At 46.0% G+C, this 18,005-nt stretch overlaps 8 protein-coding genes across 8 annotated transcripts; 6 read left to right on the top strand and 2 right to left on the bottom strand. All coding sequences in view use genetic code 12, as the record gives it.

The window, feature by feature from the left end:
• Nucleotides 1–17: 17 nt before the first annotated feature.
• PSN45_003912 (uncharacterized protein) lies at nucleotides 18–1,607 on the bottom strand (the record flags this gene model as incomplete). The annotated part of the gene is made up of 1 exon (XM_066158182.1): nucleotides 18–1,607. One exon carries the CDS (start codon nucleotides 1,605–1,607, stop codon nucleotides 18–20), a length of 1,590 nt encoding a protein of 529 aa, XP_066014279.1.
• A 161-nt stretch (nucleotides 1,608–1,768) lies between these two features.
• On the top strand, nucleotides 1,769–3,382 carry PSN45_003911 (uncharacterized protein; the record flags this gene model as incomplete). The annotated part of the gene is made up of 1 exon (XM_006686263.2): nucleotides 1,769–3,382. The coding sequence occupies one exon, from the start codon at nucleotides 1,769–1,771 to the stop codon at nucleotides 3,380–3,382; it is 1,614 nt and encodes a 537-aa protein (XP_006686326.1).
• A 664-nt stretch (nucleotides 3,383–4,046) lies between these two features.
• Nucleotides 4,047–7,238, top strand: ATH1 (alpha,alpha-trehalase ath1; the record flags this gene model as incomplete). The annotated part of the gene is made up of 1 exon (XM_066158181.1): nucleotides 4,047–7,238. One exon carries the CDS (start codon nucleotides 4,047–4,049, stop codon nucleotides 7,236–7,238), a length of 3,192 nt encoding a protein of 1,063 aa, XP_066014278.1.
• Nucleotides 7,239–7,298: 60 nt separating this feature from the next.
• On the bottom strand, nucleotides 7,299–11,039 carry SEC31 (protein transport protein S31; the record flags this gene model as incomplete). Its single annotated transcript, XM_066158180.1, has 1 exon — nucleotides 7,299–11,039. The coding sequence occupies one exon, from the start codon at nucleotides 11,037–11,039 to the stop codon at nucleotides 7,299–7,301; it is 3,741 nt and encodes a 1,246-aa protein (XP_066014277.1).
• A 334-nt stretch (nucleotides 11,040–11,373) lies between these two features.
• PSN45_003908 (uncharacterized protein) lies at nucleotides 11,374–12,729 on the top strand (the record flags this gene model as incomplete). The annotated part of the gene is made up of 1 exon (XM_006686573.1): nucleotides 11,374–12,729. The coding sequence occupies one exon, from the start codon at nucleotides 11,374–11,376 to the stop codon at nucleotides 12,727–12,729; it is 1,356 nt and encodes a 451-aa protein (XP_006686636.1).
• An 83-nt stretch (nucleotides 12,730–12,812) lies between these two features.
• On the top strand, nucleotides 12,813–15,188 carry PSN45_003907 (uncharacterized protein; the record flags this gene model as incomplete). The annotated part of the gene is made up of 1 exon (XM_066158179.1): nucleotides 12,813–15,188. One exon carries the CDS (start codon nucleotides 12,813–12,815, stop codon nucleotides 15,186–15,188), a length of 2,376 nt encoding a protein of 791 aa, XP_066014276.1.
• An 87-nt stretch (nucleotides 15,189–15,275) lies between these two features.
• On the top strand, nucleotides 15,276–15,909 carry MMF1 (Protein mmf1, mitochondrial; the record flags this gene model as incomplete). The annotated part of the gene is made up of 3 exons (XM_006686266.2): nucleotides 15,276–15,344; nucleotides 15,404–15,464; nucleotides 15,584–15,909. 3 exons carry the CDS (start codon nucleotides 15,276–15,278, stop codon nucleotides 15,907–15,909), a joined length of 456 nt encoding a protein of 151 aa, XP_006686329.2.
• Nucleotides 15,910–16,154: 245 nt separating this feature from the next.
• On the top strand, nucleotides 16,155–16,767 carry RPL34B (60S ribosomal protein eL34; the record flags this gene model as incomplete). The annotated part of the gene is made up of 2 exons (XM_006686267.2): nucleotides 16,155–16,191; nucleotides 16,436–16,767. The coding sequence occupies 2 exons, from the start codon at nucleotides 16,155–16,157 to the stop codon at nucleotides 16,765–16,767; spliced, it is 369 nt and encodes a 122-aa protein (XP_006686330.1).
• Between the last annotated feature and the right edge of the window lie 1,238 nt (nucleotides 16,768–18,005).

Raw genomic sequence — 18,005 nt, 5'->3', positions numbered from 1 at the left:
ACCAATAAATGCCATAACTAGTTTTTCCGAAGTCGTTTGTTGATAAACGTGTCGGTGTTCTCCTCTGTAAAGCTGTTCCCAAGGTACCTACCACTGTCCATAACTCTCTCAAACCGTTTCCGTGGTGAAATCTGTTTTGTATACGCTTTCCGCTGTTGTTGGCTCTTGATGGTCCAGTCATCACCACCATCATCGTCGTACACAACCACCACAGGTTCATCCAAGTATGCAATTTGTCCACCAGTGGGGCCTTCGTGTAGAATACGGAGGGCCTTGAAATCGAACGCAAAAACATGACTGGGCGTCAGAACCACTAACTCATCCATGAGTAGCTTCACGGTAATTATTTTATCTGTGACAATATAATGGATTGGCTTGAAAACTATCAGACTGTTGAGGGTTTCATCGTTTATTATGATCTCGTTGACAAGAATCGAGTCGGGGAACTGGACCACCAAGTACTTGACGTCTTTTTTTTTGAAACTGAACACTCGCTTGATCTTCATCTCTTTCCGTACATCTAGTTTACTCTGTACGTAGTGAATATTTGCTCCGTCATAACTTTCTCTCCATATTTGGGCACCCACAAAGTTTCGTACCTTCTCTCTGCTGACAACTCGGAAGTCTTTCACAGAAATGGTGATGATTTCGATCTCCTCAGAATCGCTCGTTAGCACCATAATATAGTCAGTGATGGAATCGATGCTTATGTTTGTAACAAAGTACTCGGTAGCCCCAAACTTCACCGGTGAGTCATCGCCTCCTAAACCATCGTTCAACCAGTTCAAGTTAATGATGGGGTCTCCCGTAGGTATGAACTCCGATAGGTTAAACTTTCTCTTATTAACTCCGAGCGAGTTAAACACCTGCAAATTGAACCCGAAAAGCGAGTCGGCACTGTTCAAATAGATAAGCCACTTACCAGAATAACTCCAGTGAAGGTCAAAGTCGTCCGATAGCAACGGGTTAGGTAGTTTGAATCTATAAAGCAATTTGCTCACCGACCCTTCGTTATAAAAGTGATAAACAATGGGGTTCTGGTCGTTGACCTCAGCTGACCGGCTCTCAAGTACTAGTGACCACATATTTGGTGTTTGTGGATTGAAAATTGGTGTCTTGGAAACCGGTTTGGTGAGTTTCCACACAATTTGTACACAATCAAGAGAGTATAGCTTCACTTGCAAATGATTTTTCGTGTACACAATCAACTGTTTCGAGTTTGTGTACGAGCCTTCTTCTTCCTGTTGTTGCTCAGCCACGGGTGGGATCCAGTAGAAGTCTTGTATGCCCTCAGAAGCCTCTTGTTGAATGATAATCGGATCCGAATAGGTGAAAATGTCATAGATGGCCACTATCGAATAGTTTTCCACCAGAACAGCCACCTTCGTACTCACACCATCTAGCGTATGCTCCCATCGTATTCTCCCGATCTTGATATCCGCAGGTAGTCTCTTTAACACCAAGTGCAGTCTCACCCCATCACTTACATCATACGAATTCAACAACCGCTTGGATCGGATTTCAAACACCTTCAACGTAAACACGTACGGCAGAAACAGTGCGATGTACCTGCCACACTCTGAGATCTCTTTCCATTCTGTAGTCATCAGATATACAGAGTATGGATCTTATCACAAACAGGTTTTGGATGCGCGCCAGAAACCAAAACAAAATAAACAAACACCAAACATTGATCCTCACAAGGACTACACTCAAAAGGCCCAATCTGATACCTTTTCCGCACCCTCACTTTGCAGAATCTGTCGCCATGGCCCCTAAGAAGAAGCCGACAGCACTGAACCTGACCAAGCCCTCTGTCAAACCCAGAAAGCCCAGGTCCAAAAAAACCATCAAAACCCTCCAAGTCCCCACCATAAACCCACCTTCACAGCCCAGTTCCCAACAGACACTTCCACAGAGTATTTTCGGGCGCCTGAACCGACTAGATGACATATTCTCGTCGCAGACAGCCGCAGACGCCTCCGATAGCGGTGCTGACCTAGACTCTTCTTTAAAGAGCAAGAAACGAGGTGGTGAGCCGTCCAAGACATTTGAAGAGGATGAAGGCTTCTTCTACAAGCGTACCAAGCCGACTACGAGCACCAAGAAGCGTCTGAAACAAAAGCCAATCAGCACGCCCATCTTCAAGTTGAACCAAGCATTGGATGAGCTACCCAATAACAACCTCCATGACAGTTTCGACTCCATGGACTTCGAGCCGGAGGTGCCACCACCCAAGAAAACCAAGATCGCCAGCATCAAGAAGACGAGCAATGTGGCCAAGCTCTCGTCTCCAATACGACCTAGGTATGAGGGTACGTACAAAGAACCGTCTCCATCTTCTGCTGATGATGACGAATATGTGGAGCAAGTGTCCCACCATACGATCAACCTTACTGGTGGAGACGATAGTGATGAGGACATCGAGCCCACCAAGTCGAGAAAGAAACACAACAAAGATCGTAGGTCTTCTTACAGTAACAGAGGCAAGAGAATGCTGTCGATTGGCAACGGGTTGGTAGCATCTCCCCATGAAGACGTATTAGCCAAAGACTACTACAAGCATATTGACACATCGTTATCGGAACCTCATCGTATGAAACAACTTTTGATTTGGTGTATCAAGAAGAAGATAAAGGAGGAAGATAAGAAACACCAACAAAGCCTATTAAGCTCGGACGACCAGGTTGCAATCAATATTGCCAAGGTGATCAAAGATGAAACCCTTCATGACTTGAAGGACGGAACCATATCCACCAGTTGGTATAACATTCCTGAATTATCCAACGATTCGGGTGATAATGGCATGATTGCCAATCAAGAAATCGTGTTACCGAACCCACTCAACCTCACGACTGAACAGAATATCAAGAAGTTCACCAAGCAGTTGAACCGGTTAAAGCGAGAAAAAGAGCAGTGGAAAGATATGGAAAAGCGGAACGTTAGTACACTTGACAAGAATCTAACTAGCATTGACATCACCGACGAAAAGGACATTAATGCGTTACGTAAACATTGTAAGGATAAGGAGGTTGATTACAATGATTCTGTTCTTGGACAACAGATGGTAGACCACGTAGCATCTGTTTACAAGGACGTGACAAATAAGTTTCTGGATAACGTGGAGAACTCGATAGACGAATTGTTCAACCTCACAAACACCTTGACCAAAGTCAGCCACTTCGTCGAGAAATGCACCCAGAGTAAGTTGGTGCCCAAAATCTCCGAAACCACCAAGAGTTTTGTGGATAAGAGCAAGATCCAAAACATCAAAGCCACAGACTCCCTCTGGCCCACGTCTTCAAAACCCTTGGGAGTAAAGCAAATTCTTCAGGGAATCGCCAAGTTGGATAGTGAGAAAGAAGCCGAGATGCATGTGTGATACCGGCTGAAGAAGTTACGTTTGTCTTATGGCCTATCCGGCGATGCTGTCCTGTCATTGTATCATTCGTACTACCCTGTACACTAACAACCCCAATGTATTATAACTAAGTCGCATAATAACTAGACCGAACTATTCAACGCCGTAGCTATTTCTCCGTACCACCGTATTTGCTCGCTTACACTTACAAACCGGTGAACTTTAAATGAATCTCGGGAAATTCTGAAAAGCTAGGTAACAAGATTCTCCGAACATTCCCCGCTGCCAGCCCCCAGCTATTGGTTTCTTCAAAACTCAACCCTTTGTGATGGTTCTAGATCCCATATTTTTCACCCCCGTCAATCAAAACCCTTCTTCCACAAACCATTGTACGTCCCCTTTTTTGGTGCCGCCAGGAGTTACCCAGTGGTGCTTCTCATTAAAATGAGACACTTTCCGGGGAGGTTGCTCGCAGCGCTGCTCGCGAAAACATACTCCATCCAGAAACATACCCCATATTTAGAAACCTGAACTTTCCAACCATAGAAAACTGCTCCCCATTGGGTAACCCCTGAGCAACTAACCTGTGCGACCCCGTTACGAACACAAACGTCCCCAGAATTCGGCATTTATTGTTCCTCATCGGCATATCTCACTGAGCATATATAATGGCCCTTCCCCAGCTATGTCTGCCTCTATCCGACCGCCATTGATACTTATCATGTTTGTGCACCTAGCGTTTGTGGCGTGTATCTATTTGTACTGCAGCCGTGTCAGCACTGCTCTTGGCTTCCTCCCCGACCCCCACTCCGATTTTAGTGGCCCCGTGTCCAGAGACTCAGTGGCCCAAAATACAAACGACCTTTTAAACTTCATCAACAGCCATGAAAACAAGCGGATTTTCGTCCAGCTCTCCAACAGTGACTATGCTTTCTACGACTACCACCGTAATCTCGTCGGTACTGCCCGCTTCCCCCTAAAAAATAAGTACCAACAACAACCGTATGTTGCGAATGGCTACATTGGCAGCAGAATCCCCAACTTGGGACAGGGGTTCACCTACGACCAGTTGGACAACTCCGACAACAACACTGACAACTTGAGTAACGGGTGGCCCTTGTTCAACCAGCGATACGCCGGAGCGTTTGTGGCGGGATTTTTCGATATCCAGCACAATACCACCCAAACCAACTTCCCCGAGTTGCTCGCCAACGGCTACGAGAGCGTGATTGCGGCCATTCCCCAGTGGACGTCCCTCCAGTTGGCTGCAAAAATCGCGAACTCCACCGCCACCTTGGACCCGGCTGCCGCCACGGCGCACCAGGGTTCGGTCTCAGACTACGTCCAAACAATGTCTTTGAACCATGGGGTGGTCACCACCGAGTTCACGTGGCTCAACACCTTTCGTGTCAAGTACCAGGTGCTTGCGCACCGGAAATATGTCAGTTTGGGAATCGTCAATTTGCAGGTGCTGAACTTGAACAACTCCGATGCAGAGTTGACGGTTGAAGACAGACTCGATTTTGCAACCGCACAGCGGTGCCAGTTGGTTGATGTGGGCCACGATAGCACCGGTATCTATATCAATTTCCAGCCCCACCAGATTGACTATATCAACGGTACCGTCTACTCAAGATTGGAATCGAGTTTGAAAGCCAACTTTTCCAGAACTAAGAACCACACTAGAGTCAGTCAAAAGACCAAATTGCACCTCAAGAAACGATCTTCCGTAACTCTCACCAAGTACGTCGGTATCGTCACCACAGACTTGGATCCACAAGCTTACAAGTCTAGTGAACACTTGCTCAACTTTGCCAAAAAGACGGCTTTGCACAGTGGAAGCTTTACCCAACTATTCGAAGAGCATCAAGAAGAATGGGATAAAACCTTGAAGTCCTCTGTGGCCATCACATTTCCAGATGACCAGTTGTTGACGATGACAAGTAGAGCGTCGGCTTTTCATTTGGCTGCAAATACTCGACCTGAAGCCCAGGGAGTCACCGGGGCTCTTGGAGTCGGAGGATTATCGTCAGACTCTTATGCTGGGTTGGTTTTCTGGGACTCAGACTTGTGGATGTTGAATGGAATTCTTCCTTTTGTACCCGATAGAGCCAAAAGTATCGTAAATTACCGAATCCACACCCACGAACAAGCCATTGATAATGTACCTAAAGGCTATAGTGGTGCCGTTTACCCTTGGACAAGTGGACGGTTTGGTAACTGTACTGCTACGGGTCCTTGTTTGGACTATGAATACCACATCAACATGGCGGTGTCATTTGCGGCATGGCAGGTGTACTTGAGTGGGTACGGTGATGATGAATATTTGAAAGACACGGTATTTCCGTTGATATACGATGCTGCTTCTTTCATGGCCGACTACGTCCAGTACAACTCGTCGTTGAAAGCATATACTACCCACAACTTGACTGATCCAGACGAATATGCCAATCATGTCGATAATGGGGCCTACACAAATGCCGGTATTTCTTCGTTAATGAAGTTTGCAGTGGCTATAGGCTCTCACCTTGAGGAAGACATTCCTTCGAACTTCACAAATATCGCAGGAAATATGAACCTTCCATTTTCTGATGGTGATGACGACATCACCTTGGAATATACGGGCATGAATTCAAGTGTGGGAATCAAACAGGCCGATGTGGTGATGATCACATACCCTTTGAACAATGAGCTTATCACGAAAGACCAGGCCTATACAAACATGCAATTCTACGCCATGAAACAAGTGAATTATGGGCCTGCCATGACATTCCCAATCTTTTCGATTGTGTCGTCGGCGTTGTCACTATCGGGATGTTCTTCCCAGTCTTATCTCTACAAAGCCATGGGTGCGTATCTCAGAACACCTTTCGCGCAGTTTGCTGAACAAAATAACGACGATTTTGCAACCAATGGAGGAACACACCCAGCTTTCCCATTTTTGACAGCACATGGTGGATTCTTACAAGCGGTACTCCAAGGCTTAACCGGCTTGAGATATGATTTTGAGGTCAAAGATGGCCAGATAAACAGAATGTTGGGGTTCGATCCAATTAGCGTTCCTCTAGTGGGAAAAGCCGGTGTCAGGTTCGAAGGTGTAAAGTACATGAATAACTCCCTCTCATTGAAAGTTAACGAGACTTATTTTATTGTCTCTAACAACGGTCCTGTTGACGAGTACACAAATGCTTCGGAGACCATAACCATTAAAATAGGAGATAGAAACATCAAGGCCGGAAAGTATGAACTCGAAGAAGGAGACATTTTGGAGATTCCTCTAACAGTTCCCAAAGCTTCTTCTCCTGACTCCGTATGTGAGTGTGCATCTGCCACCTTTACCAACATCACCGAAGGCGCTTTTGGCGACAGTGCTTTTCTGATCAACGATGGTGATAATTTCACTCACTGGCAAGCCAAGTACAATGATACCACTGCCAAAGTGTTGATTGACTTAAAAGAGTTCAAAAATATCACCGGTGGTGAGATTAACTGGGGCGACTCGCCCCCACAGAATTGGTCTCTATCTTTGTTTGAGCTCCAAAGAGACTGGGATACTCATGAGCTTTTAGCTTCGGTCGACTTTGGGGGAGATGTGAACAACCAGTATCGCTTCTTTAAGACCGACCAGGACATTATCGACCAGGACGATGCTTTCACAGTTCTTATTGAAGAAGATGTAGAGATCTCCTCACCGTTCAACGAGAGCGAGTTCTTGGTAGTTGAGGTTCCAGACAAATTCAACATCACCAGATTCGAGTTGGACGACCCGGCTCTTGCAAAATTCTTACTTTTAGAGTTTTCCAACATCCACAACAAAGAGCCTGTGGATCCGTCATCTACAGGAGGGGGGAAGCTTTACGAAGTTATGTTATTTTGAACAAAAATTTAGATATTGTCTTAGTTAAAGCAAATGGAAAACCTATACAATTCAAGGCTATTATTGAAGAGCCTCGGCCATGTTGATTAAACGTTTAACACCAGCATGCCAATGGCCGACTTCTTCTGGGAATGAAGATGCAAATGAAAGCACTAATGTGCTGGCAGCCTGATACTCTTTGGCTTCTAATTTGCTAGAAATCTCCCTCAAGAGTTCAATACCACCCGCAGACAATAACTCACTGTTGTTTAAATGATCGTAAAGAATATTCAATCTCTTTTCCATATCTTCGCCATGCTTAGCATACTTCTCTGGAATATTAGGTTTGAGGGCTTCGTACGCCGAGCTGAATACCTGGTATATTGGTAAAGATTCAGCAGGAATATGAGATCTGTCACCAGCTGGGAACTTTTCAATTACTGGGGCTTCTACTGGAATTGGAACTGCTGGTGGTTGAGAGAGCAGCGGAGGTCCAGTAGGGGGAGGTCCTGAAACTGGTCCTGAAGGTGGAGGAGGGATTGAGCTCATCGATGGACGAGAGCTCAAACCTTGGTAAGGAGATTGAATGATTGGCCTGGGGGCAATCATTCCACCACTTGGAACCCTACTGGGTGGGGCCTGCGGCACTGCAGGTTCAGCAGGTGTCGATGGCATGTAAGGGTTCCTCACAGGTTGACTGTGTGAAGCTCTAGGAGAAACAGTATTCAGAACCGGGCCTGACGGAGGGACTGATGATGTTGGAGGAGCGTAGGCCGAGGCAGGAGGAGCATACGGGTTTCTAGGAGTAGAACCAGGAAAAGAACCACTAGGGCCAGCAACCACTGGGGTTTGAGAGGGTGAAGCAACAGTTCCGGGGGGTGGGGCGTATCTCTTAGTTTGAACAGGAGTCAGACGAGGTGATGACACCGTAGGAAGAGAAGCTTTGGAAGGATTCCGCGATGGGGCTCTAGGGGGTCCTGAATGAGGAGCTCCTGGAGGAGCTCCTGGAGAAGACACAGACGATCTCTGAGGTCCCAAGGCAGGCTGAGGGAAAGCCGTGGGAGCAGGAGATACGGCGGCAGCTGCTGCACGACGAGCCTCAGGTTTTTGCTTAAAAGTCTCAGGAAGATCGTTCCAACCATCGGTCACCTCCTTATATTTTGGCTTGGCTGCCAATGGTGGAGGAGCAATGCTATGAGGTTCTCCTGGTGCACCCACAGATGACTGTGGTCTCATATATGGATTGATGGGAGCAGCGTATGGATTCGAAACAGCAGGCTTCATATATGGGTTCGAAGGAGCACCAACTGCCGGCTTCATATATGGGTTTAAAGGAGCAGCAATAGGAGGAACCTGAGAAACTGGGGTTTGTGGAAGAGCCTGGATAGGAGTAAATTGAGAACCTGGTGACTGTGCCTGAGCATACTTGTTGGCTGGGGACAATATTGGCTTTGACTGGATGGGCTTAGAGTACCTTCCACCAACTTTGGTGTTGGCAGTGGACCCGTTAACCTTGTTAGTAGCCTTGGAGATACGATCCTTATAGGCCTTAAAGCCATCAAATTCGTCAGGTAATAACTTGGAAAACTTATCTGCCACTTCGAATTCACCGTAGTTGGCAAGGAGATTGGAGTATTCGAGAATCGTCTTACAAATTGGTTCAATAGAAGGCCCAGAAAGAGCCCCAGTTACTTTGGAGATAGCCCTATACGCAGCAATCTTCTCGGCAAAGTTGTTTAATGACTCGAAATGAGCGTCAAAAGGAGTGGTTATATCGGTACGGTCCTTTCCTTCCAACAACTTAGTCTCATAAGCGGGCAACTCTTGTAACCATATACTGGCAATCTTGTCAAGAGCACCTCCACTCAAGTAACATAAGATAGCATCATCTCTATTAGACGAGTCTTGCTTCAAAACCCGGTCACCTAATTCGGTGATCTTTGCATTGAAGTCTTCAGTATCAACGCAGTATGCGGAAATACTATTGGCAATATGTTTCCAGTCACTAACATCAGCATAAGCTACGATATCCGTGATATTTTTGGAAGAAGCTCCATAGATGACTCTTGAGAGTTCTGAATCCTTGTTTTTGTTGAAGAAGGCATTCTTGACCTTGCCCTTCACTTCATCAGATCCATCCAAAGCTAACACCAAAGCTTCAATCAAGTTATCGCTATCAAGACATTCCTCAACCGCAGGTTCAATCTTATTACTTAAGATCAATTTGATTAACTTCTTGTCGGACTCTGAAGAGCTTTCGCCAAACAATTTGAAAGATCCGGAAGGAGTGTAACCAGTGTCTTTGGTACCATTGCTTTCTTTTCCTAACTTGTCAAAGAAAGAATCCTCTTCCTGGTCTCCACCTTCCGCTTCAGGTTTAGAATCACCGTTTGTTTTGGGAGCCTCTTCTTCGGAAACCTCCTTGATCACATCAGTGAAAAGACTCTTCTTGTCGGTGGAGGACAATTTTTTCAAAAGCTCCCAATCAGCTTTATCACGGTCATCGAGGAACTCTCCCTCGAGTTTATTGCTAATGATAGAATCAAAATCATTGGAGGTTAAGGCCGAGTTGAGCTGCTCGGGAGAGAACTTCAAAGCACTTGAAGGCACAAACTTGTTGATATTAACCACAGACTTTCCGTGGGTATCGCTCTTAACTGTCACCAATTTGGATCCAAACCCAAAGAACACCGACGAAGGACGCTTCAACCAAGCTGGGGCTTGCTTCACTTCAAAAACAGGATGCTGAGTATCGGTTGTGGCAAGTTCGTTCCAAAACTCGTCCTCATTCTCGGTGGCTTTTGACACAATTGGAGGAGAAGTGTCTTGCAAGGTTTGCACGATGATCTTACCATCATAAGAAGCCGTAGCAAAAATATCAGGAGCATTAGGAGCAAACTTGGTCAAGAACGCCCAGTTGGCAGTGGTAGGGTACTCACCCAATTTCTGACCCGTGATAGGGTTCCACACAATGGTGGTATTATCTTTTCCGCTGGAAATCAACAATTCGGGGTCTTGCTTACACCAGTCCAAAGACAAAACACCCTTTTTATGACCCTGCATGATCTTCTCGGGAGCATTGGCATTTCTCAAGTCCCAGGTCAAGATCACGGGGCAGCCGTCGTTGTCGCTAGCGGTAATCAACTTGGTAGTCTCGGTCGGGTGCCATGCGACGTAGGAAAAGTTGGCTCTGCCCAAATCTCCGTTATATGCCAAGTGTAACACTTCCCGAGTTCTGCTCAAGTCCCAGATCGACGTGTATCCTCCATTTCCAGTGCTTGCAAACACATTAGTTTTGGAGTTATTCCAGGCCACACACGAGACTTCGTCCATGGGTGACATAGCAGTACCAGGAGACTTTGGGATGTCGAACAGTTTACAGTCCCAAACAAAAATCTGGCCCTTGGAGCCTCCCGAAATCAACTGGTGGGCTTCCTTGGGGTTGAAAGACAATGTCTTGACGTCTCCTGAGTGGTGATCGGATTTGTGGACCGACGCTTTTTGTAAGTCTTGGGACTTGATCAAGGTATCAACGTCCCAGAACTCAATAACACCGTTTTCGAAGGCTCCGGCTAACAACCCTTTGGGTCTTCCTTCAAACGGCTTGGACCACGCCAACACGTGGAAGCGATTGTCAACTGAGGCCTGGAAAATAGGATCCTTTTTGTTGGTGGCAGAGAATATATCCCATATTTCCAAACTGGAGGATGAATTGAAGTTAAGATCAACGGCCCCGGCCACAGTTCCGGTGGCCAACAATGGCAAGCTATCATAGCTCCACGCAAACGTGGAAGTTCGGTCGATTTCTTCGATTTTGACCATGACGGTGATTTGACAACAGCTAGTGATTCAAAGGCTGTGGATCAGACAACGGCAACAGAAAGATAGGAGAAAACAATCAATTGGCACACTACGGTGGTGGTGTGGGCACAATCTGTTTTTGTCTTTTGCTGGGGCAGCTAATACACTCGGATAGTTCAAATTCCAAATGTCTCGATCTGTAGCCTACAACAGGTTGATTCAGTGTTTTTTCGGCCACCGCACCATGGGTTTTTTTGTGGACCATCAAACACGGTAGGTCCACTCCACGCGCATTCTTGATATTAAATACATCCGAGCTAAAACTACAACTCCTCTTTGTTATTATTTATTTCAAATGTCAAGTACCGTTTCCTTAACTCATAGAAACAACAAGAACTTGGTCAAGGCATTGGTTCGATTTGTCAACCTCAAGGTGGCCCGCCCATCCCTCAAGGCATTTATCTTTGCCTATTTGTACGTTACTCTCCCCAAAGTGATCAATCATATTCTGATAGCTATCAAGAAAAAGGACTACAAGCTGATATTACCCCGAATTTTGAAGGTCATCACCAAAGCTTTCCATCCATTCAAGTTCCCAGCATTCGCTGCCTCGTTAATCGCCATCATAAACATCCTTGAGCCAATAGTTGCAAGATTCCTCCGCGTATCCAAACGGTTCCACGGGACCACCGAGACGGTGTTTGTGGCTACGTTCATCTCGTCGTTCATCGCTGCCAGTGTGTCATTCCCTCAGTTCCAGAACCACATCATTGGCTACGGGCGGTTCTTGTCGTTGGACTTAACGCTTTTGGTGCTCAGCAGAGCCATCGATACCACACTTTCATCGACGTTATCGGCGGTGTTGCCGCCATTCTTCCAGCAGTTTGGTGATGGGTTGTTGTTCATCGCCTCGTGCACGCCCATCATGTATTCGTGGTTCTTCCGTCCCGATAGGCTTCCTCCCGCGTACAGAAAGTGGATCACCTCGGCGGCGAATATGGACGACGAAATTGTCGGGGTCCTCAAGAGCCTCCACGATGGTACCGTCAAGTACGGGGAAAAATCAGATTATTTGGCCGATTATTGTGAGCGGTACGGCCAAGACCCCGCCCAGGCGGACTTCTCTCAGGACTCGCCGTTGCCCTGTAAAACGGTGCATGCGTTCAAGACTTCCAACTGTGAGGTACATGCGCTCTGGCGGTTTGTACGTGGATTCAAGTTCGCCTTTAAGTTATACGGAAGTATCAATGCGTTTATGTTGTTGATACCGAAGAAAAACATCGCCATGACGCTTCGATTGAGGCGGGCCCTTCAACTGTCGATTCGGTCGTCGTGCTTCTTGGGAGCATTCATTGCTCTTGACTGGTACGGTGTTTGTCTCACCCGGACCCGACTTTTCCCCAAGTTGTTCCCCGAGGTGCCCAAACAGACGTGGGACATTACGTGGGGCCCAGCAGTGGGAGCTTTTCTTTGTGGATTCAGCAGTTTTGTGGAATCTGCGCAGCGCCGGAAGGAATTGGCACTTTTCGTGTTTCCTCGAGCCCTTGGAACCCTTGTTCCTACTGAGGCTACCGACAAGAACTTGCTCATCGAACGATTCACGTTTTCCATGAGTATGGCCATTCTTGTAGCCTACTGTAAGAAGAACCCTAAGTCAGTCAGAGGTATCTTCGGTAAGGGTCTTACTGCCGTAATGTCCATTAGTAGCTAGTTTCACATCAAACACTCAACACCTCCAAGTCCATCAGTAGTTGGTTATCTCAAAGCGCGCACAAATACACAATTCGATGCAAGATGAGCGAGGTCGAAATACCCAATGAAGCACCAGACTACGTCGATATGAGCGGAACATCGCCAGAATCGACCGAAATGGTACTAGACCACTCAAACCCCTTGGCTGACGAGGATTTCAGCTCTCCGGGAGGTGTTTCTCATGATGCTCTTATAGAGGTGTTCAAAATAGACCCAGAGGACAAATACGCCTTTTTGGCCTGTTTGTGTCTATGTGATCCGCAAACACAACCTCGGGAATGTGACAAGTATGTTCTAAGTCTCGAAAACTTGACGGATGTTTTCATGGGGATTCTCGTGCTGAAAGAATACTCAAGCTCGTCTCCTACGCTAGTGTCGTCACTAAGATTTAAGATATCAGTACAATTATACAAGCTCGTGTTGAACATCCTCGAGTTTCTTGGCCCCACCACCGAAGAGGAATTGGACCTTATGGGCATCTGCTGTGACAAGTTCTGGGAGACCAAACTACAGCTCTGGACTCCTCATCCGCCTCTACTCTATGATCCCAACTCCCTTAAATTATGCTACTTGATGGTGTGCTTGATATTCAGCACCCTCCGCAAGCTCTTTCCTGATGATACCGGATACCCCAATCTTGCACTCAACCCATACATGCCGAAATTTGTTGATTTATGGAAGGTTTATAGTGTGATAATTCTCAACTGCTTGCAAATCGATAGAATGCTCGAAGAACAGGCCCAAGACACACCTGATATCATCATCGAGATTCTTCAAGGAGCCTCCCTTGTGAGGTACGTGCTAGCATACTCGTTAAACAGCTCGGTACCGTCCAGTGCTCACGAGGTACCGATTCTGGAGGATACAGAATACCAGCAAGACTTACGCCATGTCAACTTCTTGGACTTGTACGATCCTTTGGCCAGGAACAAAGTTGACGGTGGAGCCCTCGGAAAGGACATCCGCTACTACGGGATGTGCCGCTTCATTATTAATGCTGGGATGTCCTTTGATGGATACGACAATATCCACGATCATAGCGTGGTGATGAACGATAAATATGACGAAGACATACGATACATTTTTGACTACGAAGATGAAGACGACAATGATGGCGACAACGACGATATCGAGGACACTAACGACTCCGACGACTCTGCAGAACCTAAGGAATCGGTTACAGATAAGCGTCTTCACCTCAACCGATTAACCCCATACATGAGAGATGTCTTGAAAGAGATGAAGAACAATGACGACAATGGGTACATCCTTCGAACCGAGGCAGAATACGAGAAGGTACTCTATCAAGTGCTCTATGAAGATGCCGATTCACAAGAGTATATTCCTCTTGGGCAAAGAATATTGGATACCATCGCCGCCAAGTTCTTTGCGCCGCCGCTCTTCGAGGACCAGTACAGTCACACCGACCTCCTTTTGGGTGGTGACGTTGACGAGGCGATCATCACCCAATTTTGCCAAAATAACCTGGTGATACCCATCTTGAGAGTGCGTCTTTTCGAGCTTTTGCTCGTCACTCACCCGGACTTTGCCATGCAGATGGTCAAAGAGTTCTGGAATCCAGTTCAGTCCAACAACTATATGATCTGGTTTCTTTGTCACGGCATCAATCTTTCTTCACAGCTTATTGAGTTTGTTTACGACGTCTTGAACGATACCCCAAGTGTCACCAAGTTCAAATTCAGCCGCAACGAAGATGATTTCACCCTCTCACGGCAGGAAAAGTCACTTATTATCCACGAGTTTTTCGAAGGAGCCAGTGAATTCTTGTCTGCCAGCGACGGCTTAGACATTGAAGATGGTCTCGAAGTGCGATTGTCTAAAGGTATCACCAAAAAATTGGTAACATACATCTGTCTCATGCTTGAACGGACTCTCGAAAATGACCTTGTGACGGACTTACTTATGGACAACCACGAAGTGATCTCAATGTGCTTGTTCCCGCATATTGGCCAACTGCCCCCGGCTCGAAAGCTTTACTTTGAGCTCAAGCGCATTTCTGCCACCTACGAACGGGCCAGAGAAAAGACCTTGAAAGAGTACATTGGCCATGTGATCATCAACAAGACAGGCACCGCCGGCGACGCCAACACCGCCTTCCGGCAGTTCAGCACCCAATTGGCTCAAGCGTTGGTCAAGGTGCGACAGTCCATGAACACAAAAGGTACACACCCCACCACCAGCCTCGATGTGTTCCAGGTGTTTATGGAGCTCTTCCCGCTTCTCACGTCTCAGGATGCTTTGATCAACCAGGTGGTGGAACACCTCCCGCTCGAACCTCTTAATGGAGAACCCCCCATTAAACTTAAGGAAGACAAGGTGGACGACAATGAACATGACGACAACGACTCGAAGAAGAAGAAGAAGAAGAAGAAGAAGTCCAAGAGCAAGAAGCACTAGAATCCAGACAGTTATTTTATAATATAAGTACATACCGTGTCTGCCGATGACTCAAGTTCGCATTAATTTCCAATTAAACTTCATAAAATGTTCAACCGTAACTTAGTCAGAACCCTTACCTCCTCCACCAGAAGAATGTCTTCCAAGTTAGAATCCGTATGTGATGAATTCAATGTGTATTTAGGCCATTGACAACTCATACTAACGTTTCTTAGGTTAGAACCTACGACGCCCCACCTCCAGCTGCCTCCTACTCCCAGGCCATCAAGGCTAATGGTACGTAATACATTTACACACATTCCCAGTGGTTGTCTAGTGATACAATTGCATGGTACCCGTAAAGAGTATCCTGTCCGCACGACCTACTTGCCCCAGACCCGCTACTAACGTCCCAGGTTTTGTCTACGTTTCAGGCCAAATCCCATACACCTCTGAGAACAAGCCGTTGCCCGAAGGGTCCTCTACCATCGACGAAGCTGAAAGAGTCATTCAAAACGTCAAGGCTGTTTTGGAAGCCTCCAACTCTGGTTTGGAGTACATCGTCAAAAATACCGTGTTTTTGACTGATATGGCCCAATTCGCTGAGTTCAACCAGGTTTACTCAAAGTACTTTTCCGACCACAAGCCCGCAAGATCATGTGTAGCCGTCAAACAGTTACCTTTGGGCTGCTTGTTGGAAATGGAAGCCATTGCTGTTGAAAAGGACAGTTCCAAGTTGTAGGTAAAATATACAGACACTTTCTATATCTTTCAGGGTACCTCTGAGATCTGACCTGAGACGGTGCGGCCACTTAGGGCTCTTCCCCGGAAGATTCCCCCTGTGACTGTTTTTCAATCCTGCATATATCCCGCGCACTTCCTCTGCCTTTTGTGTCACTTGGACGCTCACTCACTGCGCTCTCACCGCTTGAAAAATTCTCATTCTCTCCAAGTAAAAATTTTAACGTACTAATCACATCTTCAATAATGGCCGGACGTGTTACTTTCAGAAGAAGAAATCCATGTATGTCTTAACCTCACCTTTACCTTGTGAATACTGTTGTTCCCGCTTCCCAGGATAAGTCGACTTTACTACAATTCGATTCACCACCTTGAAAATTTTTCCCATCGTTTATTCAACCATCTCATAAACATACCCAGAAACCATATTTGTACAAGAGTGACCCCTATCAAATGAACCATATCCTTCGAACCTGCGTAGAACAACATGATAATTGAATGATCTTTCCAATACTAACAAATTTTAGACAACACCAAATCCAACAAGATTAAGGTCGTTAAGACCCCAGGTGGAAAGTTGGTTGCCCACCACTTGAAGAAGCTCACTGCTAGACCAAAGTGTGGTGACTGTGGATCTGCTTTGGCTGGTGTCTCCACCTTGAGACCAAGAGAATACGCCCAAGTTTCCAAGACTCACAAGACTGTCCAAAGAGCTTACGGTGGTTCCAGATGTGCTAACTGTACCAAGGAAAGAGTCGTCAGAGCTTTCTTGATCGAGGAACAAAAGATAGTTAAGAGAGTGTTGAAGGAAAAGGAAGAAAAGGAAAAGAAGGCTGCTGCCAAGAAATCCAGCAAGTAAATGCACCTTTCATTCATTCCATGTATAACAGATAATATTTAATCGTCCATCGATATATACATAACGCTTAATATATTTGTAGACAAAGATGGTGGGAAGCGTGAGTAAATGAGCTCTGAAAGTGTCTTTCTTTTCTATATCAGGTATGGTGGATGTTGCACATACTTCATGTGCTAAAGTGAAGTAGGAAAGAAAATAGGCTTATGCAGAGGTTTACAAGCTCTAGCCATAAGGTCGACATCAGAAAACAGGTTTTTATGTGATTGCTGTGAATTTTATGAAAATGGCGATTGACACATTCTTACATTTACGACCAACATATGTTTGTGTACTTCGACTTTTATGCGTACGCCGACTTTATTTGCATACGTTGCCTTTTATTTGTCTAACTTCAACCTTGGGTGTTGCCGTCTCCTAGTTATCCATTTGTGTTTTGGTAAAGTCCACCTGGTCCCTCTCACGTGACTTACTTCGGAGCTCCAAAGACGAGCCGCGACACTGATCGGGTCTCAGTCCAAATCCGCCCGCAACTCACCACACCACATATTGCAACCAAATTCTGCCAAAACATACCAACACAATAACCACATCTCTACACTCCCAGGGACCAAGGTGATCCAACCCCACCATGGCCCCCTTGCCACCATTCGATTTGTCAGACAAATCACTTGGTGACTAATTAGGAAATTCAGAGTGGCTGCGGCATAAAAAAAAGAAAAATAGCCTCTTATCAGTTGCGTTTCACAACATCCCTTATCATATAAATAGTCACCGATCTGCCTCTTACTATTCTACTTGTTGTCACGCCAAACCCAATATGGATCAAGGAAGATTATCCCATATTCTTGAAAACACGTATATCCCTCCCAAAAAGAGCCTAGCTACCCCCCAGGTGCCTCCTTATCATCCCTGTTTGATAGTTCAGGACAAACAAACAGACGTGACGAAAATAAAGCCGTGTGGGTGTGCTGACAGTTACTGTGTCAAGATGGCACCGGAGTGGATTCCTACTCCTAAGTAGGTCCATCTCCATACCCTGAGATGACAGTGGGACAAGAGTGAATAGAATAATGAGAAACTAATATGCAACACTGGCACACCAGTACTAATATACAACTACTAATATACAAATGCTACATGCACAAATACTGCATTGGGTATCACTACCCACAAGAGTTTTTAACTTATCGTCTATTCTGATCATACACTGAATATAAAGAAAGACCGGTATGCTGATG

This window comes from Yamadazyma tenuis, chromosome 5 (genome assembly GCF_029203305.1).
Source record: "Yamadazyma tenuis chromosome 5, complete sequence".
In the NCBI taxonomy this organism is placed as follows: domain Eukaryota; kingdom Fungi; phylum Ascomycota; class Pichiomycetes; order Serinales; family Debaryomycetaceae; genus Yamadazyma; species Yamadazyma tenuis.
The sequence above is the reverse complement of the archived record's forward strand: the minus strand, read 5'-3'. Positions and strand labels throughout refer to the sequence as shown.